At 37.9% G+C, this 24797-nt stretch overlaps 1 protein-coding gene across 32 annotated transcripts in view; it reads left to right on the top strand.

Annotated features, from left to right (window-relative positions):
- Nucleotides 1-24797, top strand: part of wdfy3 (WD repeat and FYVE domain containing 3) — a 152958-nt gene that overhangs the window by 70486 nt on the left and 57675 nt on the right. For all 32 annotated transcript variants that reach the window (XM_087253741.1, XM_087253737.1, XM_087253739.1 and 29 more), the window contains 9 exons: nucleotides 744-978; nucleotides 3692-3792; nucleotides 11926-12144; nucleotides 13050-13231; nucleotides 15236-15467; nucleotides 18736-18896; nucleotides 21656-21767; nucleotides 21914-22104; nucleotides 22585-22737. In XM_087253741.1, coding sequence (XP_087109867.1) covers nucleotides 744-978; nucleotides 3692-3792; nucleotides 11926-12144; nucleotides 13050-13231; nucleotides 15236-15467; nucleotides 18736-18896; nucleotides 21656-21767; nucleotides 21914-22104; nucleotides 22585-22737 — 1586 coding nt within the window. The remainder of the gene's footprint in view (nucleotides 1-743; nucleotides 979-3691; nucleotides 3793-11925; nucleotides 12145-13049; nucleotides 13232-15235; nucleotides 15468-18735; nucleotides 18897-21655; nucleotides 21768-21913; nucleotides 22105-22584; nucleotides 22738-24797) is intronic.

Here is a 24797-nt window from a genome sequence, read left to right as displayed (position 1 = left end):
TTATGTTAAGATTCTGATTGTAAAATTTGTTTGCATTTGGATATCTTTAACCTATATAAGCCGATGAAATACATGCTAAGCTAACTAGGGTCAAGTTAATGGGTAACAAGCAAGTAAAACAGCCGATAGGTTTTGCTGACAAGACTAATTTTAAGATTTCTCCGTTTGGTATTTGCAGATCATGTACTGTCAAACCGATGAAGGTGGTTTTATCTATTTTTTGTAATAAATTTATCAATGACTCCCTGATAACGAACATTCAGATGCCATCCACACTGCTGAGAGTGACATTTAAATTAAAATGTTAATATGTGTTGCCTTCTTAACAACTGAAAGAATCATGCAAGCGAAATAATAGCAGTGAGGAAACAGTAGTTAAGAAGTCAACTGTCACAGATTTATTACAAGATAGATAAAGTCTCAATAGTTTAGAAAGTGAATTTGACCCTATCTACTGTATATCTTGTTATTTGAGACTCAAATGAAACTCTTTGCTGACACATTGACAGTAAACCGTAGATAACATCTTTTTGTACATTACCTGAACATTGTATAAGCATTTTTCCATGCTTTCGTAATGATCGTGGAGCTCACAGAAGCTTGGCTTAAGCATTACATCCTATTGATTGTCGTTTACATTAAAATAATCAGTCTTTCATAGACATCCTAGAAAGTCTAGTATTTATTAGTGGAATATTAAGTGAGCCAACCTGAATGTACTTTTTGACCTTGTGCTCCTCCAGACAGCATGACCCTGTCCATGGAGGGTTTTGGCCCGGATAGCGTCTTCACAATTAATGAGGACAACAGCCAGTACCGGATCAGCCGAAGTCTGGTGCGCTCAGCCGAGGGCAGCACTGTGCCCCTCACCCGAGTCAAGTGCCTGGTCTCCATGACGACGCCCCATGACATCCGTCTCCACGGGTCCTCCGTCACACCCGCCTTCGTGGAGCTTGACACGTCATTAGAGGGATTCGGGTGAGTCTTTGAAACATGTCTATTTCAGCTCAGTCACTGTTTGTGAGCAAACATCCGTTAAGGCATCAGTGATTTATTGATTTATTGTTTAGCAGACGTATGAGTCAATCAAAAATGTATTTGGCGGTGTGCTTTTAAAAGCTTGACCTAGTTTTAAAGCTGACAGAAAAACAGAGAGCTGAAATGCGCTTACATCTCCGAACGCATCACAGTTCAAAGCGCAACAAAGAATCCACACTGAGCCTCCATCTGCTTCTGTTTAACATAATCCCATCAGGGCACACGCTAAATTGAAAATAACAGATCTTTAATATTTCATCTTTTTCATTAATTATGAAGGCACAGCGATCATCATTTGTCTTCTTTCCAAATTATTAGCTGCCTTTTTGCGAGATTTATGTGTCGGAAGTTGGTCAGCGGTTGTGTTTTTGCACACACATTTTATGAGACCCAGTAAGATTTGTTTTGCACAGGCTGAATTTTGACCGTTTTGATGTAAACCATTGTAAAGCTTCCCTTAAATACCACACATCTTTAAAACTGTACAGACATAACAAATGATTTATCTTTTATATGTCTTATCCGGAATCCTCCCGTGTCTTTAAATATTTTCTCCTACATCTGAATAGAACATGCAGCTTAGAATAATTGAAGATGTAAAAAACGCCTGTACTGGCCCACATTTCATCTTGCGAATGCTGAGCAGTCGCGCTCACACACACACACACACACACACACTTATACACAGCGCACTCCCCATCTGCCTTCATGAAAAATTCATGTAAACACGTTCTGTATTGGCCCATGCAGACCAGCTTAATGGTGCCGCCACAGCTGGGCTTAGGGCTTTTTGGGTTATGAGGGAGTCCTTAAAGGGAGGACATTAATGCCCCTCTATGCCCCTTTTTAGATGGATGGATGGATGGGTGGGTGGGTGGGTGGGTGGGTGGATAGATTGATGGATGGATGGATTGATAGATGAATGGACGGATGGATGGATAAATGGACGGATGTATGGTCGGATGTTTGGACGGATGGATTGATGGGTGGGTGGATAGATGAATAGACAGACAGACAGACAGACAGGCAGATAAAGATGGATGGATGGATGGATTGATGGGTGGGTGGATGTATAGATGGATAGACAGACAGATAAAGATGGATGGATAGATGGACGGATGGATGGACGGATAGATAGATAGATAGATAGATAGATAGATAGATAGATAGATAGATAGATAGATAGATAGATAGATAGATAGATAGATAGATAGATAGATAGATAGGTGGATGGGTGGATATGTAGATGAATGGATGGATGGACGGATGAATGGATGGATGGACAATAGATGGATTGATGGGTGGATGGACAGACAGATAAAGATGGACGGACGGACGGATAGATGGATGGATGAATAAATAGATGGATGGGTGGATATCTAGATAGATGCATGGATGAACGGACGGATGGATGGATGGACGGGCGGACGGATGGATGGACGGACGGATAGATAGATAGATGGATGGGTGGATATCTAAATAGATGCATGGATGGACGGACGGATGGATAAGTGGATGGATGGTTGGACGGACGGATGGATGGATGGATGGATGGATGGATGGATGGATGGATGGATGGATGGATGGATGGATGGATGAATGGATGGACGGAAGGACGGATGGGTGGATATGTAGATGGATAGTTTGGATAGATAGATGGATGGACGGATGGATGGATGGACAGATGGATTGATGGGTGGATAGATAGACAAACAGGCAGACAAACAGACAGATAAAGATGGATAAATGGATGGATGGATTGATAGATAAGAAATGTTCATGGACCAATGAGATGACCGAACTGAAATGGTATATAGTATAAATAATTAAGTGAAGTTAAATTATATATAATTTATTACACAGTTTCATTTATATTTAATAATGTATTATTTAATTGTAAAATATGAAAACAATTTTAAGATATATTTTAAAGTTATTTGACTTTACCTTCTTACTGAATCATTTTCCAAATACACAAATATTCTCAATGGAAAGTTTTTCAGATGTAGCTCACTTAGTTTTTAAAAACCTAATTTGTCCCTAAATTGAACCCTTCTTCACACACTTCCATGACTGTTGGGAGTGTTAATGTTTAACAGTTTTGGGGTGGATGCTTGTTTGTGTGTGTGTGTGTGATGTGGGCTGTTTTTTATGCCACAGCTTTTTCAATATTAAAATGACATAAGGAGCTTCCTTTGTTTGGGTTAATTAGCCTCACAGAGACTTGTTTAGCTGTTTTGAGTGACACTGAATGTATGTGCGTTTGTGTGTGTGTGTGTGTGTTTTCAATGAATGACAGAATGTTTAATGAAGTAGGGACTGACAGGAATCTTGCATTGGTTTGCAGCCACTTTAATGATCTGCTTCAGAACATTTAGTAATATTTTCTGGTGTCTGAATGGGTTTTATCAGTGGATGTTTGTAATGTTTTGTTAAGGGTGTAATTCATTGGTGTTATGGAGAGCGCGCTCTGTCAGTGTTACATAAAGCACGACACCCACAAATAAACATCCACATCTCCTCTTTAAGCCGCCCATGTGAAATGTTTTCCACAATTTTATGACACCAGGAGACGGGAATAAAATGTGCAAAATGTCTGACACGCTGCCGCGGGATTCCTGATTCATTTAATTTTTTTATCGTCTCTCTACAGCTGTTTGTTTTTGCCCAGTTTGGCCCCTCACAATGCACCGTCCAGCAATGCCAACACATCTGGAGTGAGTGACGGGGCTGTGGTCAGCGGCATGGGAAATGGTATGTGCTTACAAACACACACACTTCCCCCCTATCCCCTGTGGTTTACACAATAGCAGCCAGCAGCTCCCACTCTTTGTAAATCTTTTAGTAGAATAAAACCCAATCTTTTATTAGAAAATCTGGAGGTAATTTTGGAGTGTGCTGCAGGTAATGCATCTATTAGGAAAATGATAATGTACAGCGAGAAGCTCATTAGCACACAGTGAACCTCATCTTGGTGATTACAATCCCAGAAGCAGAGTAATGATCAGCTTTTGTATATTAACTCACTTAATAGACAGAAACGTACTAATGTGTCATGGTCCTCTATTTCAGTTGATATCATTTTATCTCAGATCGTTGGTGTTATTGAATTGAAAGGGGCCTCCTATCTTAAATTGAAAAACAGTCAGTTTAATTAGCCATTTTATTAGTCAGTTTAAATATTACTCATTTTTAACTTTAGTGCAATATGAATATACAACAATACAATAACAATAACAAATGGATCTTAAACAAGCGTCTGACAAAAAAATAATCTGCATCATTGGTAATGTGAATGTATATTTCATTTGCATAAAACTGAAAGGAGTACCATTCATCATTTAACTGAAGTGTGTGCATGTGTTATAGACGCTTTCTGTGCAATACTAAAGAATGTCAAAGCAGCCATAGAAGTGTACTGAAGTCAAATTTCCAATGACAAGTAGGACTACTTTAAATATTTCATGTTACACTCAACTAGAGGTATAGAGGAAATTGGCCTCAGGGTGTCGGTAGAGAGAGAGAGAAAAAAAAGTGAGAAATGCACTAAAATCCTTCAAACCATGAATGATTAGTCCTAACGATGCCCCTGAATTCAGTCCCAAATTTATGGAATAATTAATGATTGCCTTTCATCCTGCTCTTTATATGTTTTTCTTGTTCTTCCAAAAATATATTATAATTATATATTAATTATATTATAAATATATTATATTTCTATTTATTGCGTTAAAGGGTAAACTGCACACCCTGATGAGACGTAGGCAAGCAAATTTGTTTTTACAGTTTATTTATTTGCCACACAAAAGTGTTCTATATGATTATAGTTGAACCACTGAAGCCACATAAAATGTTTTGGTTCCTTTTCTGGACTTTGAACATCTCGGGATCATTGCACTCTCTGGAGGCTCTCAAATTTAATAAAAAAGTTACTTTTTCAGTTACAGTTTCTTTCAAAGATGAACAAAGGTTTCAGGGGATTAGAACAATGTGGGTTTAACTAATTAATGTGTTCATATTACTTTTTGGGTGAACCAACCATTTAACTGGTTCGCTTCACATATACTCAAGAGTGTACACACACTAGGCTATCTAAATTATGCCCAAGAGCATCTGACCCCCCAAATCCCTGTATGTTTTTTTATGCTGTTATATTTACTCACAGTTACATAAGAAAATAGTATTACAATGTTGATTGCAATGTATTTTCTCCTATATTGAACTACTGCCATATATATATATATATTTTTTTTTTTTTTTTTTTTTGCTTTATTAGGTTCATATTGGGTTTGACAGAAAATAACACTGTAAATAAACTATACATAATATTCATACATATAGATTTATAAAACATGCCATAAAAATCACGCACTGATACAATTCACCAAACAAGAAATTATCAGGAACATAATTATACACTAAGTATATATATAATAATATATATATATATAATAAGGTCAGCTATTGCATATATACATAAAAAATACACACAAGATAACATAAAAAATAATAAAACAAACAATAGGAAAGAAAAGAAAAAAAGAAAAGAAAAAAATATATACAAAGAAAAAAAAACTATTAAGATATAGGTGCCTTCTTAAAAAAATTGTAGAAAATGGCTCCACAATTTCTGGAGCTGTTCTGGCTTTTATTTTATTGCGAACCAAATTTTTTTCATTTTAAGTGCATGAAAAAATCAAAAACCCATTGCAATAAGAAGGAGGGGAACTGCTGACTTCCAATTCCTAAGAATAAGTCATCTAGCCAGTAAAGTTGCAAAGGCTACACTCCCAGCCTGTGATGAATTTAATTCAACATATTCTGGCAGGATTTCAAACAGTAAGGGGTTTGGGTCTATTGATCTCCAAAAATCAGACAATTTCTAACAAAACCAGAAAGGATGTAACAGTGTGGCTGGTTCGGTTGTACAGCGAAGGCAAGTTGGGTCAAGATAAAATATTTTATCCAGTTTAGTTCTAGACCAGTCTGTTTGACTAATGTCTTGGTTGGAAGATGTGGGATAGAGCACGGTTTTAATGGGCTCATGTGCGGTACGCATGTAGTGTAAGTTCAAAGTTTACCTGAGTGTAATGCCGAGTTCAGACTGCATGATTTTCAAAGTAGTCGTGTCACAGATGTTTTCACACTGCATGACTATCTGGGCTAGCGTTTCGTCGCTGCTTTGTTTACACTGCAAGATGGATCGGGGACAGGGGCTTTCAGATTGCATGACTTTACTATAGGAAGAATCGCCGACAACTTCGTCCAAACTACGTTCTCATAACTACATAATGAGAACGAAGCCTTTAATGGGGTAGAACATGTACATGTTTGCTCACCTGGGTTTAAAGGGAATTAGCCATTTCTCCTCAACGTTGAAAATAAACTAATTTTTTTCTGTATGAACCGTCAAACAGACACGGTTGCTCCTGAGTCCTGTCAAACCTCCACTAGTTTTTCCTCCATTTCGTGAGTCCAAATAAACCGAAAAAGAGCGCTTTTAACTTCTCCCTCAGCCTCCCGCTGGCCTGCAGCAGCTATACACACACACACACACACACACACACAAGTGAAAGCTGCTCTCTCATTGGCTGTAGGCGATCGCTGATGTTATTTTCAGTCAAAACTCAATTCACACGGCATGATTTGAATCGCCGACAGCTCCAGATTTTCAGCACGCCAAATATCTCGCAGGCATCGGCGACTCATCGGCGATTCTCTCAGATTGCGTCTTTGATCGTTCATACTGTGTGATTGTCACTCACGTGCACGAGCAGCAATTTGCCTGTGATTTCAGGCATTTGTCGGCGATTTCTCAAAACCTGTCGGCGAGCCAAAATCGTGGCTAAAATCGCGCAGTCTGAACTAGGCATAAAACAAATGATGCCTTGTCACTTAAAAGTCCCAAATGAATCGGAAGTTGTGATCGCTTTTTTTTTTTTTTTTTTTTTGTATTGAGACGCAGTTCCTAGAGAAACTGATTTTTGAATGAGCAAACGGTGGACGTGGCTTGTTTTTTCTACTGTTGGCTGAATGGATGTAGTTAAGTATGCCTTGCGTTCAGTAAGATTATGAAATAGGTTTTAGATGTGTTATTACAACCTCCTGTTACAGACACCTCCTGTTCATAATTTCTGTTTGTTGTCTAAACTGCCAGTTGAACTGGCATGGTTAAGTATGTTAGCCATGCCCATTACCCCAAAACCACACAATCTGATCATTTCACTAAAAAACAAACAGGAAATGCATTTTCAGATTTCAATTTAAAGATTAGGGCAAACTATTTGTTTTTTACGTTTGTTCTTAATAACATGCACAGATGAACTGTTCTCCACAGAACTAGCAATGTGAGCTAACAAAATCATATGGTTAGTTTTGATTTCTTGGGGACTTTAAGGAACTGTTTCTTATGGATTCATAACTCATTCTTACTTGTCAATGAACAGGAACAGTCATAGTCTATTAAAGATGCAAACCCCTCTCTTCGCTTCAGCTGCCACCTTCAGCAAACCTCCTAACATGTGCAGCACAATGACTTAAACATTTATGAGCGTCACTGTGTCCCAAACGACTCAAAATAACTTCACAACAAGATAACTAAAGCAATCTCCGTTGTGCTGAGCGAGAGCACTTCTCTTCCTGTTTTGATGCAAAGTGGACTGTTTGGGGAATGGGGATGGGTGATAATCGCTCTCAGGCTGTTCAAGGCAACCATGCCTAGTGTGAGTACACCTTCAGATGGATAGAGAAGTACTCCAAGGTCATTCCAGTATTTTCAGTAGTCACATGGTGCTACAGTAGTTAGCTATTCACACTAGTACTGGATATAAAAGGACAATTGACTGATTAGAAGCATTTAATAGAGTAGACTATGGTCAAATACTGTATACTGTTAAACATTTGTTCTGGTAAAAAGGTTACAACAAAGAATTCAAAGAAATGTGGAAGTTTTTTTGTAATGTGGGATGGTGAAGGAGGGCGTAGCAGCTTGACAGAATTTCAGAAGCAAGTTGGCTTATGACAGGTAAAAGAAGCAAGAGCACAGAACTGTGACTGATTTTTTTTTGCAAAGACAGCAGAGTCTAGAGAAAAGAGGAAGCGAACTCAAACTTGACGGAGCTTGACAGAGATTGTTTGTGTGGCGTTGCTCCTGTTCGATTGCCACCGGCTCACAGCAGCCCTGAGTGGGTGTACAAGTGCCTATGTAGTATTAATGAGGTGATTCAGGGCTCGCTGCATCTCCATCTCACTGCCTTCCTGTCTTTCTTCATTTACTGTGTCTCTCTCTCTCTTGTTCATCCTTCCTAGTTCCCCTCCCTTGTCTCTCTCTCTCTCTTGAATGTAAATGGATGATTTCAGTATTTATAGATAGGCTCCTGCATCATATCCTCTGACCTATTTTAGTCGATGACATCATCATTTTTTGCTCAGAGAGTTTGGTTTAGATCCCCAGCCTTCTGGTTTATTGCTGCGCTCTCTCTCTCTCTCTCTCTCGTTCCAGGGGTTTCCTGGATTTAGGGTACCAGCCAAAGTGGATTTAGTGTATCTAAGTAGCTTAGGCTGAATTTTCAAGAATGCAGGCTTGATGTAATAGATCATTAAGCAAAGTCTAGGGAGATTTATCACGCGATTATGTTGGTACTCAAAGCACATCATAAATCCATGATTTAAATAATTGTTTGACATTAAAAATAAATGTTTAAAAATGACCGTTGACAAACAAAAACCTTTAATAACAATACATTTTAACAGGGACAATGCTCATTATTCAACAGTAAGACTGTATATAAGCCAGAGTTAGCCACAACAGCTCATTCTCATCTGTTGCCCCCAGCCAGATTTAAAAAAGGCAACCTAAAATTAAAAACACATTATCACACATTATCAAGTTACATACAACATAATGATAAAACATATAATAAGAATTTCATGAAAAGTTAGAGAAAGGAATTTGTATTTAAATGTTGAATCATTTGTAATACCCCTTGCATGGGATGCACGGTTTACCGGTACTGTGCTAGTATCAAAAATCCTGCTCCAAAATACTGGCGGTGCCACAGTAGTTTGTAAACGGAAGGATTGTCACTAATGGTCTGTCTACAATCACTAAAATGCTCACACGTTTGTGCAACAATAGACCATTTTATTTGGGTAGTCTGTGGAGCCCTTTAAGGTTGCACATTTTCTGATGTTTCAGACGCACACCTGAATTGGTTGATTTCTGTTCCTGTTAATATGATTTAGTAGCAGAAATCTTTTAAAAAGAACAACTCAAAAAGTGAAATTTTTAATTATTTTGGATTGTTACCTGATAAGAAAAAAAAAACTATAAGTGAAAAACCCAAAAATAGCAACAGGAAACATTGAAACAATTTTTGACCACGTCAGATAGCCTCATTTTGTTGAAAAAGACTTTCTGTGACAGATTTTGTTTGGTATTGTAAGGTCCAGCCAGTTGGTCCAATGACGGTATCCAATGGTGGATGAAGGTTCACTGCATGTTCGGTCTTTCCAGTGCACAATGTTGATTTATATTAAACTTAACTCATATCTGACTCCAATTTTAGTATGAGGTGGTTTAGAATATTAATATGTTTATCCTCGTTTTATCTGACTCCAATTATAAAACATTGAGAAAGTTATTTTGTTTCTGTTCACATTAATTTAGATTATGATTGAATATTCTCTTCGGTTCATCATTTTATGTTATTCTCGTTCATTGGGATCTCTATAACATCCTAAATCTTGTACCGGCCGAGTATACAATTTCTTAAGCACAAGCATGTCAGTCTTGGTCACTAAACAGTGGCGATTGACCGCTATCCTAAAAAGGCAGAACCCTACTTACTCAGATTAGGATATTTTTTATGCTGTCCCCATAGGTCTGCTACCTCCTAAATCAGACAGAGCTATTTAGTCATATAACGATCATTACTATAGAATTAAGCAGACCAGTCGTACTTAAACTAGTAGTAACTTTGAATAATCACTATACTATCTAAATAGTATTAAAAGTTTATCGGGTGAAGGACTATCCCCTTAGATATCCTTTTACAGCCTAAGTATACATGAATAAATGCCAATTTGTTAGTCGGAGCTCTAGAGACATCGTGTAGCGTGCCGCAATGCTCCGTCTACCGTGTTCTAGTCCGCTACTAACCTGAACAGGGGCTTGTGGTGCTATGAAATTACCACAATCTACTAAAGTTAATAACACGAACTCTGTTTGAATAATTCAAAACATAACAATTTATTAGTCAGGTAAATGTATTATGCCAATTCAATCAGTCAATTCATAAACGATCAATACAAAACATCAAATTATCAAAGATAAATCCAAGATGAAAAAGATGCATTCCTGACTTTGAAATATACATAACATGGAACAAGCCATGTTATGGGCTGATCTGGTTAGGCAGAATCGCGCCGAGTTTTTCTTAGACCTTACCTTAAATAATCCAAGAATTCCCTCAAGGAAGGGGGTGTGTGTGTAAAAAGTCACACCCTTCACAGTGGTTCAAAAGATGCCTGAAGTTATATATTTATTGTTTTGATTATGTCTATTTCTGAGAGAATGAGACCATTGTACCAATCGCACTGAGACATTTCAAATGATATCAAACATGATAGTTAAAGTCAGTTTGGTTAATCTAAAACATTGAAATGACCATATGCGTGAGTTGGGGGGATGAAGCTGAGTTTCAACAATCTCAGATGCAAATGCAGCAGGAACTGGTTTTTCACGCATTCCCCCCTGGTGGGTTGTGGAGTCCATTGGCCCTGTCTTCAGCTCATGTTTTGAATTGTCAAAGATATCAGAATATTTGTAATATTTCAATTCTTACAGTATAATTTCTTTATTTTAATGTATTTTTTGTTGACCAGTTATATACAAAATAAAAAGAATCAATACATTTAAGTTGAAGTGACGTGCAAATATTACTATTTTCAGTAATAAGGGAAATATGAATTGAAGTAGACCTATTATAACATGTAAAATAGTATTTCTGACAATTTTCTTTATGATTTGAGTTATGACTTACAGTATCGCAATACTACTTGGTATTGTGATACTTCAGCTGGTATAGGATCGTAACATGAATTAATTGTATCGTGACTACCCTAGCATCAGCCACATATTTCATATTATCAAAGCTCAATAAATAATGTTCTTGTATTTTATTACAATGATGGTACTTAATTGTCTTCTGATCAAATACTTTAAGTGTCTGTTTATATATATTATATATTATTATTATTATGATTATATTTTATAATATTTATATATTATTGAATAATTTTAATAATAAAGAAATGCATTTTACTGAAAAAAAAACTAAATTTGACAGTAATGTTAATTATAATTCCATTGTGATATATACATTATAAACCATTTTTTGGAAAATTTCCACAAAAATATTTCACAACACATTTTTTATTATTATGAGAAGTATTTCTTGAGCACCATAATCATATGACTCTAAAAAAAAAAACTGGAGTAATGATTGCTGAAAATTCATCTGTATAATTTGAATTTGAACTATTTTTCATAAAATCTATGTATCTTTAAATGTGTAAAAAATTTAAAACTGCTGTTTTTACACTGTACCTATGTTCAAACAAAGGAAGCATGTCATCATGAGAATAAGAAACATAACAATTACTGCCTCTAAATCTTTAAACAGATGTGTAAATTGTACTGCGAAAAATGCTAAACTCATTGTTTTCTACTTTTTTAGGCAGTTAAGAATCAAAATAAAAAAGTGATCTATCTGTCCAATAAAATTGACATTTATTTTTAAACAGTCAGCATTGTTCTCCTTGCAGCACTGGACAATATGTCAAACATAACTTCAAATATTGAATGTGTTCATTTCATCTCTCCAGGAGAGCGTTTCTTTCCACCTCCATCTGGTCTGAGCTACTCCACATGGTTCTGTGTTGAGCGCTTCAGCACGCCACCTCAGAGTCACCCGGTGCGTTTGCTCACAGTGGTGCGGAGGGCAACCTCGTCTGAGCAGCACTACGTGTGTCTGGCCATCGTGCTTTCTGCTAAAGACCGATCTCTCATTGTGTCCACCAAAGAAGAGCTCCTTCAGTCATATGGCAAGTGTTTCCTAAACATCCTGTATTTTATGTTGATTTCAGCAAAATTTTAATATCGCTTTATTTCTGAATTTGATAAAAGTTTTAAATATTTGCTTAGCTTTTTGCAGATTTTATGAGCTAGGGAAAAAAGCAAACGATCAAAATGCAATTTTTATACAGTTGAAGTCAATAAAATTAGCCTTTTTTGTGTATTTTATTTTCCTTTTTTGAATATTTCCCAAATGATGTTTAACAGAGCAAAATAATTTTCACGGTATTTTCTATAATATTTTTTCTTCTGGACAAAGTCTTATTTGTTTTATTTCAGCTAGAATGAGAGCAGTTTTTAATAAATAAAAAAAATTAAGGGTCAATATTTTTAGCTCCCTTAAGCTATATTTTTTTCAGATTGTGTACAGAATAAACCACTGTTATATAATGATTTGCCTAATTACAAAACTTGTTTAATTAACCTAGTTAAGCCTTTAAATGACACATTAAGCTGTATAGAAGTGTCTTAAAAAATATCTAGTAAAATATTATTTACTGTCATCATGGCAAAGATAAAATAAATCAGTTATTAGAAATGAGGTATTAAAACTATTATGTTTATAAATGTGTTGAAAAAATCTTCTCTCTGTTAAACAGAAATTGAGGAAAAATATAAACTAATAATCCTAATAATAATCCAGTGGGGATAATAATTCTGTCTTTAACTGTATAGTTCTTTAGTGAATGCTTAAAAAATAATTTAGTATAGTTTATATGCTTATTTAAATTGTCTGTAAAGCCACTGTCTACTGATGGTAGACAATTAAGCCATTTTATTTCAGCATTAGGAGGATGTTCCCCTGAAATACAGAGGAAAAGTTTTCTTTGTCTGTGGTTGATGATGTGACATCATTTCCTCTGTCTCCTCGCAGTGGATGACTTCAGTGAGGAGTCCTCCTTCTATGAGATCCTGCCCTGCTGTGCTCGTTTCCGCTGCGCTGACCTCATCACCGAGGGACAGTGGCACCACCTGCTGTTGGTTATGAGCAAAGGAATGCTGAAGAACAGTATGGCCACCCTGTACATCGACGGCCAGATGGTCAGCACAGTCAAGGTGTGGTCCTGCTCCTGATGTGAACAACCTTTGTTTTGTTTTTAATCCAGTTTAAGGAGTTAATTACTGTGCCATTGTTATTTTTTTTTCCGCACAAATGTCAGGTTTTTCATCCTCTTTTAACGATTTTAACCTGGCAGTTTTCACTTTAGTATAGCTCAAATCTGGCGTTTGTGTGATTGTGTGGTTTTCCATTTGCTTTGCAGCTCCAAGCTCAAGTCTACTGTTAAGCAATCATTGATCGGAACCTGTATCAAACAATAGAACCACATTATTTGTTCCTTATCTCATTGTAACATACACAAATCTTATGCAAAATGAACACTTGCTAAGCAGGTAAAGCATTACCTTGTTACATTAAATTGAATGTTCTCCGCAAGGACTTTAGCACCATCTGAGGGTCAGATTATTAAATTGAACCAATTAGGTTGGCCAAAGTTTGGGGAATTGTCTCTATAAAATATTCAGTCAGTCTTATTTGGTAACCACTATGCACACAGACACACACACATACAATTGTGTGGACTTCCCATAGACATGATTATTTTTATACTTTATTATATTAATGCATAAAAATATATTAATCCTTAATTATTATTATACTTGCTATAATCTATCCCCTATCCCTAAACTCATCAGTCACACAATTATTTGTTCCCCTCACTGGGATAAAAACAAATCTCTCCACATAGTTAAAAAACTACTGGCGTTACTATGATTGTATGTCTCCACAATGGGGAATACTAGGTACAAAAATAAATGACATTGCCATATCCCTATAATAAATTAAATATACGATATGTGACTATATTAGTAACACATAAATAAAATTACACTTTAATTACATTTCATTTGAATGCAGTTATGGGTTAGAGATATAGGGCATTCTAACATACTTGTTTATGTTAAAACCATCTCAAATTGTTTAGGTATTAGCAAGTTCTATCACTTATTTATCTGTTTCAGCCATGAATTATTGGTCCAGGGCAGTGTTGGTTCCTTGTGGACAAACTAATTATTGCAAAAAGTAACGAAGGTCTACTCTATGTATACTCTGCTTGCCCTTGGGTTAGACAAATATGATATGCAGGCTGGATTTTGCCAACAGGCTGCCAATTAAATAACCCTAACTATACATGTTTTGCCCGGATTCCTTCATCCACCCTATAACATTCTGGATGCGACAAAACTAGCTGCAGATAAAGGATTGCCCATCCCAACAAGTGATGTATCTGAAACAGAAAGTAAACAAGTAAATAGGTTTAAAATCAGTTTCTAGACTTTTTCCAAAAGAAAAAATATCAGACATACTGTGAAAATTTCCTTGCTCTGTTAAACATCATTTGGGAAATTTTTAAAATAGGGAAAAAGAAATCAATGGTGGTTCTGACAAAGTTCTGACTTAAACTGTATATATTCCAAAATTTACAGCTAAGGTACTGTATGTAGCATCTGTGCTTATGTTATCATTTTGCAGAGAAAATTAAGCATATTTTAAACAACCTTTATAAATGACTCTTAAACTTACCACTTGACAGTAAAGAGTTTGTGAGTTTCACTTTTTTTGCTCTATCTTATAAAATGATTTCATTTCTTGATTTCATGGCACCAGGGTAAACTTTCTGATGCTTTTACGACACTCGTATACATTAAAATTAAATACAGTCCACAAATCAACATGGAGGATGATCTCTGAGTGGTGTTCTTCAAAACTAAACAAAGAATAGACTTGGGCCTAATGGTGTGTGTGAGCCGTTTTGCGGTTGCAAGGTTTGTATGTATAATCACCTCAGAGGATATTGGGGGTCGCGAGTCACTGGCATTGTTATTTTGGGGGTTGTGGGCTGAAAAGTTTGGGAATCCCTGTATTATATCACTCACTCGCATCATTGTTTCTTTTCATCCTCACCACTAAAAAAAGAAGATATAATATAAAATGCCACACTGTGAAAAGAAAAGGTCACCCTCACCTCTTTAATTTTTATATTGTGTTTGTCTTTGTAGCTGCACTATGTCCACAATTCTCCGGGTGGCTCAGCCTCCGCAAACCCACCTGTGGTGAGCACAGTGTACAGCTACATCGGCACACCACCGGCCCAGCGCCAGCTCTCCACTCTGGTCTGGCGACTGGGGCCCACACACTTTCTGGAGGAGGTGCTGCCTGCTGCCAGTGTGGCTGCCATCTATGAGCTGGGACCCAATTATGTAGGCAGTTTCCAAGCTGTTTACCTGCCATGTGAGTACCTTTCATTTCATACAGAGGTGGAAAAAGTAGGGACTCGAAATATGCCATTTGACTTAGAAACACTTTACCTGAATGGGGTGTTCATAAAACTGTCATAAAACTTTTATAATCATGACATGAATGTGAATGAGATTTTATGCATGCTTATGACAACTGTTATTATGTGTCCTTTTATGTCGTTTTAAATGCAAAAATGACATTGTTAAGGCAGCTTGACATAGATAAATTTGTCTTGATCAATCTTATGGCTCATTTCCACTGACTGGTACAGTACGGTAAGGTTTGAGTCGGTATGAGTCATCTTTATCAGGCTTGCGTTTCCACTACCAAGGGTACCCTTTTGGTGGGCGTGGTGTATGACAGAAAGTTTCAGTCGCATCATTCTCCCTTGAGAAAATGTCTACAGTAAAGCTGTACGGGGTCACTCACATATAGCATGAGCAGCTCTTCTCACAAAACAGACGCTTTACACACATAAATACTTGTAATTAATGTTTATTACTAACTTTTCTATAAACAGGATTTTATTAAAATTGTAGATCAATGACTGTGCGAAATAGCTCACTGTAACATCTTTATTTATATTAAACAAATGAATAAATAAATAAATAAATGAACATATATGAACACATACAGACCCTTACAATCTCTGATATGTTACCAACTACAGAAAAACTACACGCATCATACATGTCATCATCATTTATGTTCAAAACAACACAAAATATAGCCCACAGTCAGAGCAAACCTCTCATCTGTGTCTGTAATCTTTAGCAGCACGTGTAGCCTCTGTTAGAGAGTCATTCCTTTACTCCCAGTTCATATTAGTCCAAAAGGTGATGATAAAAATTAAAACAAGACAGTTTGTTCATGTTTGCTGAAGAAATAATGTGCTCCTTTTTTCCGGCTTCTCCTTTTTTTTTCGCTTCACTGTTGCATTTGTCAGTGTCTGACAGGATCGGGTTTCAAAGGCACGTCAATAATCAAGCGCACGTTATTATTATCAGTTCAAGAAGTTTGTTATTTCAGATATAGACGCACGACGAGTGCAAGCAAGATAGCGATAACGCTCGTGCTTCAGATTTTCTCGTAAAAAACTACAAGGCACAGGGTAGATTCTGCTCTACTCCATGGCTTTGTGGCTGTTCATCAAGGTGACGACAAGGTTTGTTTGAGCTCGGATCCACCATGGCTCGTTATTATATGTATATATAATTCCGCTGTAATCTCTCGGTTGTGTGTGTATTTTAAACATGGCTGGTTTTTTGTTTTTATTCTGGCTTGTTGCGTGAGCGAGTGACGTATAGTATAAACCAATAGTGTTCAGCTGCGCGTCTTGCTCCACCTTTTGGTACCCTTTATCGTGTTTGGTACCCTTTGGAAAGAGTGCCAAAAAACTAGTATGGTTTGGTTAGGTACGCTTTTTGACAGTTGAAATGGCCATAAAAGCGTTCCAAACGGAACTGTACCGTACTCTACCACTCAGTGGAAACGGGCCAATTAGTATTTGTCATGACAACTTGACATTACCGAGATATAATAACTTGACATAAATCTGTCATAAACATGACGTCATTACATGAGACTATTATAGTTGTGTCATGAATATTTTTCTTTTTTAGTGGAACAAACTGTATTGTCACGAAAAAGTAACATTAAATGTGTCATTGCTCTGTCAAATCATTTTTAAAAGGTCCATTAATATTTAATGACATTTTAATGACAAACTTAGCTTGTACCACTCTACTGTTGAGGTCCAAAAAATGTTAATGACAATATTATAAAATGCCGTATTTATAATAACTTATTGACAGTTATGTTTATGACGATTTATGACAAGTGTTGTTGTCTTGATAGATGTTGTCAAGTTGTCAAAAATAGGTTGTGATATTTTTATTTACGTCAAGTTCTCATGTCATGTGTTTGCATTTAAAATATCATAACTGAGCGAATGACACTTAATGACGGTTGTTATTATATGCCAGGCGTGTCCAAACTACGGCCCGCGGGCCATCTGCGGCCCGCAATCTGTTTTGTGGCGGCCCGCGAGGCTTTTTATAAATATCAGTAGAATCTGGCCCGCTATACAAAAATGAACGTGATTCAATAAATAACCACCGGGTGTCGCTATTACATGCCTTCAATTTATGATTTATTATGATAAATCTATGATTATGATCTATCTATCTATCTATCTATCTATCTATCTATCTATCTATCTATCTATCTGTCTGTCTGTCTGTCTGTCTGTCTGTCTGTCTGTCTGTCTGTCTGTCTGTCTGTCTGTCTGTCTGTCTGTCTGTCTGTCTGTCTGTCTGTCTGTCTGTCTATCTATCTATCTATCTACACACAGTTGAAGTCAGAATTATTAGCCCCTCATTGATTTATTTCTTCTTTTTTAAATATTTCCCAAATGATGTTTAACAGAGCAAGGACATTTTTACAGTATGTCTGATCATATTTTTTCCTTTGAAGAAAGACTTTTGTTTTATTTCGGCTAGAATAAAAAGTGGTTTAATTTTTTTTATGAACCATTTTAAGGTCAAAATTATTAGCCCCTTAAGTCTTCAGAACAAACCATTATTATAAAATAACTTGCCTAATTACCTTAACTTGACTAGATAACTTGATTAACCTAGTTAAGCCTTTAAATGTCACTTTAAGCTGTATAGAAGTGTCTTAAAAATATCTAGTCAAATATTATTTACTGTCATCATGGCAAAGATAAAATAAATCAGTTATTAGAAATGAGTTACTAAAACTAATATGTTTAGAAATGTGTGGAAAAAAATCTTCTCTCCGTTAAACAGAAATTGGGGAAAAAATAAACGGGGGCTAATAATTTAGGGGGGCTAATAATTCTGACTTCAACTGTATTTATATATATATATATATATATATATATATATATATATATATATGCGTATCTGTGTGATGTATGTAAAATTTGGCCCGCGACAACGTTTGTTTTTTTGCATCTGGCCCTCGGCCCAAAAAGTTTGGACACCCCTGTTATATGCAATAAGCATGCATAAAATGTCATTTACATTCATGACATGTCGTCATGATTATAAATGTTTCACAACAGTCTTATGAACACTCCTTCAAGTAAAGTCTTACTTCTGAGTTTAAATTTCGAGGCATATTTTACATAAGTGGCTGTTGAGCTGATTAAATGTGTATGTTATGAGACCTGTATTTGCTCCTGTGTTTTGTTGCTTGAGGCTTTTGACAGTGACAGGATTTCTTATATCTGCAGGTAAAGACTCAAAAACAGAAGCTGTGCCACCCTGTCCTGTTGGACTGGTCCCTGAGGAGAAAGTCTCCTTTAGTCTCTTTGCTCACTCTGTATCTGCTCTCACTGTGGCCAAGATCAGAAAAGTCTACAACAAACTGGACAGCAAAGCCATTGCCAAACAGGTGTGTAGTGTAGGAATGGGTTTTAACCACGGCGGTTCGAACTGTAGTTCTGCCCAACAACTAAAAAGTTAACAGTATTGATGGTAAAAAACTGTACATTCTAGTCAAACCATTCTTCTGCAGTCTTATACCAAAAACGGAAATAAGGGCAGTATTAATAGCTTAAAATGTGGTAGAGCTTTGATAATATGTGATTGTATTGTATTGCAATATTGAGTAATTAAGTGTTGATGTAAATCAAAAGTAATTCACAAACACTTGATGATGAAATTATTTAATGACAATAACTTGCTATGGTTACAACTGAATTCGTTATAAATAACTGTAAAAATTATAAAATATGAAATGATAAAAAACAAATGATGATAATTGTAAACCAAGGAAAAGAGAGAGACAGGGGAGGGAGAGAGAGAGACAAAGAGAGCAGGCCCCGAAGATGGCTTATTTGCAGTTGAGTCAAAGAAGATAGCCTCCAGAGCAGAAGAGAAGAGGAGCAGGAAAAACTAGAGCAGAGTTTACCACCTATTTTGTCTCTTTCTTGACCATGTGACCAAAGCCCAAATACTGAGACATTCAAACTGACCAATCAACATGTGACCCATTGTAAAACCCCCAAAGTCCACACACCAGGCCCTGATCTAATCAGTATCTACCTTTAATATTTGTGTGAGCCTTCTTTGGTGAAAAAAGACATGTTTTGCCATATAAACAAATACTTATGAATATTTAGACTCTTACAGTAGCATTCCCCTCTTTGATGCTTTTCATGGCTTGAATGATAAATTGTTAAGAGATAAAGTACATCAAGGCAGTTTTTATCTTAGAATAAAGCCCGACAGGCTTATTGACAGCCCGAAGCGAATGGCTGTTGTAGAAGACTGAAGGGCTTTATTCTTGCAAAAACAACCATCTTGAGGTACTTCATCTCTCTTATTACACAGCTACTTGCCACAAAACAAAATCATTTGACGCAAAACATTGTTCTGAGCTGTAATAGTTTATTATTTTATTTCTTTAATTATTCTATCATTAAAAGCAAGCTGACAAAAATGAAAATGGCTGACTGTAGCATACACTAACCTAAATTAGACTGACTGCACCAACAGTCAAAAACGTCGGCGTGACAGATATAAATGAATGTGAACATTCACTAACAGTCAAGATGACTTGAAATACCCAGATGCAGGGGCACCTAAGGGGGAGTTAGGGTGATTCTAAGGGCCCACGCCGTTTTGGGGCCCCCAGTGTTACTATTAGGGGGCCCAATCAACCACAACAGTGGTTATTATTAACTAGTTAATAGTGGAGAGATGCTGTGCAAAGGCTCTCACTACCGTAAATTTGAAAGTGAAATTAAAACACAAGCATTAATCGATAAAAGATTGCGATCTCGAATTGACAGTCCATTAATTAGTTAATTAATTAATTAATTAATTCATTCATTCATTCATTCATTCATTCATTCATTCATTCGTTTTCTTTTCAGCTTAGTCCCTTTATTAATCAGGGGTTGTAAAAAAAAAAAGTTGTAAATAACGTTCAGTTTGTTGCGCAGAGCGATTGCTTGAGAGCTACGCGGGAAGTATGATTTGCATGTTTTTTTTTTTTTTTCTCTCACAGTGACGGCAGCCATGAACCGCACTCGGCAGTGAAAGTAAAACCAAAATCGCGCACATCATTTAAATGATCATATCATATTGCATTTTAGAGTTATGATTATGACAAGCATTTCATGTATTTTTTTTTCTTACATAGCAAACACAAAGTGGTGTGCATTAAAATAAATGTTTACTGGGTCAGTATAGCTACTCTAGCCTATATAATGTTGAATGTAATGCAAGAGGGAATCTGATAATGACAAATGTCTGATTTTACCAGTAGAATAAAAATGGTTTAATAATGTTCTCAATGACAGATTGCAAGCATGTCTCAAACACATTAATAACTTTAGAATTATGAACAGTTATATTCTGATGTCAACACTTAACTGTGAATTAACGACCAGGAAATATTCAAAGTCTGTTCAAGTCCACCATTCAAAGTCTATACAAAATATAGCATTTTAACCAACAGTAGACCTACACATAGGCCTACATTTAATATTGTTGTTTTACCATATGTTTGAGAATTAACAATAGTAATAATAGCCTGCTCATATTAACCTTTATTTTACATCTACAGAATCATGAGAAAATCGTGACCTTGATTTTATGCTAAATAAAAAGCATGATTCTTATTTTAGCCGGAATCAATCGGCCCTATTTGGAAGGGTGCCACTTTTGGCTATTAAAGGAGCTGCAGCAATTGCAGAAGTCTGAAACAACCTGTTAGATTAAATTAGGTGTTTATTTAATAATCATGACAGGCCTAAATATTAATGATGAAACAATGATTTAAATAATACAAAATGTTTCAGTTGATTTTTGCATTCATTTTTAAAATGTTTTCCTAATCTAAATAACTAATGGATAAGACTTCCTAATTAAAATTAAACTCACCAACCACCAAATGGCAATGCCCTAAAATCTCAATACTTTTCTAAAGTTTGGATTCAGTGAGATATTTGTAATGATTTTAAAAAAGATCTCCTGCTCCTACAGTATAAATATTTGTATGTTTTTAGGAATACTGCAATGGATTTTTAACATTTTGGAAAAAAATAACCCCCAACAACTTTTGCAACAATTGTTTGAAAGGATCAGACTTTTTTGGTCATATATTTAAAGGCTGCTCAGAGTGATGTTTTCATCCCGTTTCAGCTGGGGGTTTCCTCTCATGAAAGTGCCACACCAGTCAAGCTTGTTCATAATGCAGTAGGCCATCTCAACGGATCAGCCAGGACCGTTGGAGCTGCAGTCATTGGTTACCTGGGTGAGTGCATTTTCATAAGGAGCGTGGAGATGGGTGAAGTTTGTTTTTGGACAATAAAGCATTAAATACATGGATGATGAAAATAAGAGAAGCTGCTCCAGCTCTTTCTCTCCACCTATTTATAACTGCAATCTTTTTCCATGTAGGTGTGCGGGCCTTTGTAACCAAACCAGTGGCCACCAACCTCCAGTACATCGGAGGAGCAGCTGCCATTCTGGGCCTGGTTGCCATGGCATCAGACGTGGAGGGTCTCTATGCCGCAGTAAAAGCATTAGTGTGTGTTGTCAAGAGCAACCCACTTGCGAGCAAGGAGATGGAGCGTATCAAAGGCTACCAGGTGGGCTGCATAGACAATTACCCGGTGAACTTTGAACCCAGGATGTCCTCTGTTCTCCGCAGCTGTAGCCGTAGGATGTTATGAGCCAATGAGGTGGCAAATGAAATGATAACATTGATGCTGGGCTGCTGTGACCAGTGACAGCCAGCTGATGTGATAAGTGGGGGTTCATCAGGGTGGGGCATGCTGGGATGTGCTGGTTTGAGCATAACAGATGGTGCATTGTTTAATTTTGCTGTGCTTTTATTGGGTTCTGTAGAGAGAATGCAATGTTTCATGCCGCTAATGTTGATTGTGTTGTCACTGTGTAAAGAAAACAAATGGCAGAGTGCAGCCTTGTTTATATTGAACTGCTCAGTGAAACCTGAAATGAGTGGGCTGACCAAAATATAGACCATCGTTCATTAGTTTAGACCTTCTGTTGTTGTTCTTTTGGCCTGTCAGCTTTAGTTCATGTGCCTGTAATATCTTCTGTTGTAGCTGTTGGCCATGCTGCTGAAGAAGAAACGCCCTCTGTTGAATAGCCATATCCTGCACTTGACCTTCTCCCTGGTTGGAACTGTTGATAGTGGCCACGAGACCTCCATCATCCCAAACTCCACAGCCTTTCAGGACCTGCTGTGCGATTTTGAGGTGGGAAAGCTGAACCTTGAGCATAAATCTCATTATTTATTTATTTTTTTTCTTTAGGGTTAAAAAAATGTCTGCAGCTGTACAATATTATTGAACAACCAAACATGGCATTTAGGTGAGGATTGCTTCAATGACAAAATTAACAGCGGTGAGAACACCAAAATTAAGAAAGAATCATATAATATTGATATAGACATTTATGCCAACTAACGTTCGAGGTTACTAAAGTAACCCTTCGTTCCCCGAGGAGGGGAACGGAAGCACTATAAGTGGATTTGATTTGTAAAATCCACGCATTGGGAGGTTCGGTTCAGAAGCTACTCGTCTGAAAGAGTATTGAACGGGCCAATTAAGAATGAATTGGCAGCGCAAGCCTGCGCAGGTGAGCGGCATAAGCAATCAACTGAGTATATAAGCTCACCTGGCGCCAGCAGACGCTATCCTTTTTAAGCTGAAGAGACTTTCAACAGCTAAGGGACAGTCATTATGGCGACGGAGTATAGTGCTTCCGTTCCCCTCCTCGGGGAACGAAGGGTTACTTTAGTAACCTCGAACGTTCCCCTTCGGGGGGAACTTCAGCACTATAAGTGGATTTGATTTGTAAAATCCACGCATTGGGAGCCCATTGAAAGCGCCATAATGACTGCACCTTACCAACACCCCCGATGAGGAGATAGTCAAGCAAGCGTGACGCACCCGCATCATGGGGGGCGCGGTCCTCCAACGTGTCCCTGGCCCTAATTTATCCTACTTCAACAGAAGTTTTACGGATTTAGATATATTTTTTGGGAAGTCGTGAGCATCTAGATAATTCTAGGAATACGACAGTACGTTGGGAAGCGTGCAATCCCGATAGGGAGGACGCTGCGGAGGCCATCCGTTACCCGAGGGGGGATAGATGGCAGAATTACATATGGACTAGCCCTAAAAAGGGGGAGTACGCATAGCAAAAGAGTGGTTAGCGGGGAGGGAAGACACGGGTCCGCCCAGGGGGGGGACTTAACCGTGGCGGAATAAGCATATGGGATCGCCTAGTGGGGATCACGCATAGCAGGCACCTTTACCCAAAACGCGGGCTGACCAGCGGGCAGACCTACAACGTAGTGGGCCAGCAAGTGACTCCTCCGCTGAGTCAGTGCTGGGGGCCACGGAGGAATCTGCAGGGCTCACCTGACGGGGAACTTTACTGACAGATAAAAAGGCGCACGTATCTCCGTGTTAGGGAAAATGGCGCAGCAAGCGTGTTTCAACACCCTACCGAATTGTTTCCTCAATCACCAAGGGTTACCTAATACCCTTGAGGAAACCGGCTCCACTCGCAGATTGTAAAACCTTGCAAATGTGTTGGGTGTCACCCAGCCCGCAGCTCTACAGAAGTCTGTTAGAGGGGCGCCGCGTGCGCGCGCTCGAGAGGATGCGAAACTCCGAGTGGAGTGCGCACGCGCTCTCGGGGGACGCGGCTCATCTCGGCTCTGATAGTGAAAGAAAGGCATCCACAATCTAGTGGGAACTTATTTCGGTACGGCACTTCCCTGCTGCCGACCGTTATAACAGATGAAGAGCTGCTCAGATGATCTAAACTCTGAGTGCGGTCCGGATAATACGCAAAACGCGAACTGGACAATAAAGAAGGGCTGGGTCTGCCTCCTCCGAGGGCAGCGCTTGCAGGCTCACTACCTCGTATTAAAACGGAGTGGTAGGAACCTTGGGCACATATCGCGGGCGGGGTCTCATACGTGAGAGAAGCCAGCCCAATTACAGGCACGAGTCACTGACCGAAAAATGCCTCCGGGTCCCCGACCCTCTAATCGATATCAACGCGACCAGCAGAGCTGTCTTCAGGGACAGAAAATACTGAGTCGAGGATCGAAGGGATCTGACGCGGCTTGTGTAGCGAGGGCGAGATCCTAAGAGGGCATGAGAGGGGGCGGGGTGGATTAATTCGCTTAACGCCCCTGAGGAACCGGATGATGAGGTTATGCGTTCCCACGGTGCTGCCAGCCACCGCGTTATGAGAGCGGAGATGGCAGCCACGTAACCTTGAGTGTGGAGGGCGACAG

This window comes from Danio rerio, chromosome 5 (assembly GCF_052040795.2).
Source record: "Danio rerio strain M-AB ecotype USA chromosome 5, GRCz13ab, whole genome shotgun sequence".
In the NCBI taxonomy this organism is placed as follows: Eukaryota; Metazoa; Chordata; class Actinopteri; order Cypriniformes; family Danionidae; genus Danio; species Danio rerio.
The sequence above is the reverse complement of the archived record's forward strand: the minus strand, read 5'-3'. Positions and strand labels throughout refer to the sequence as shown.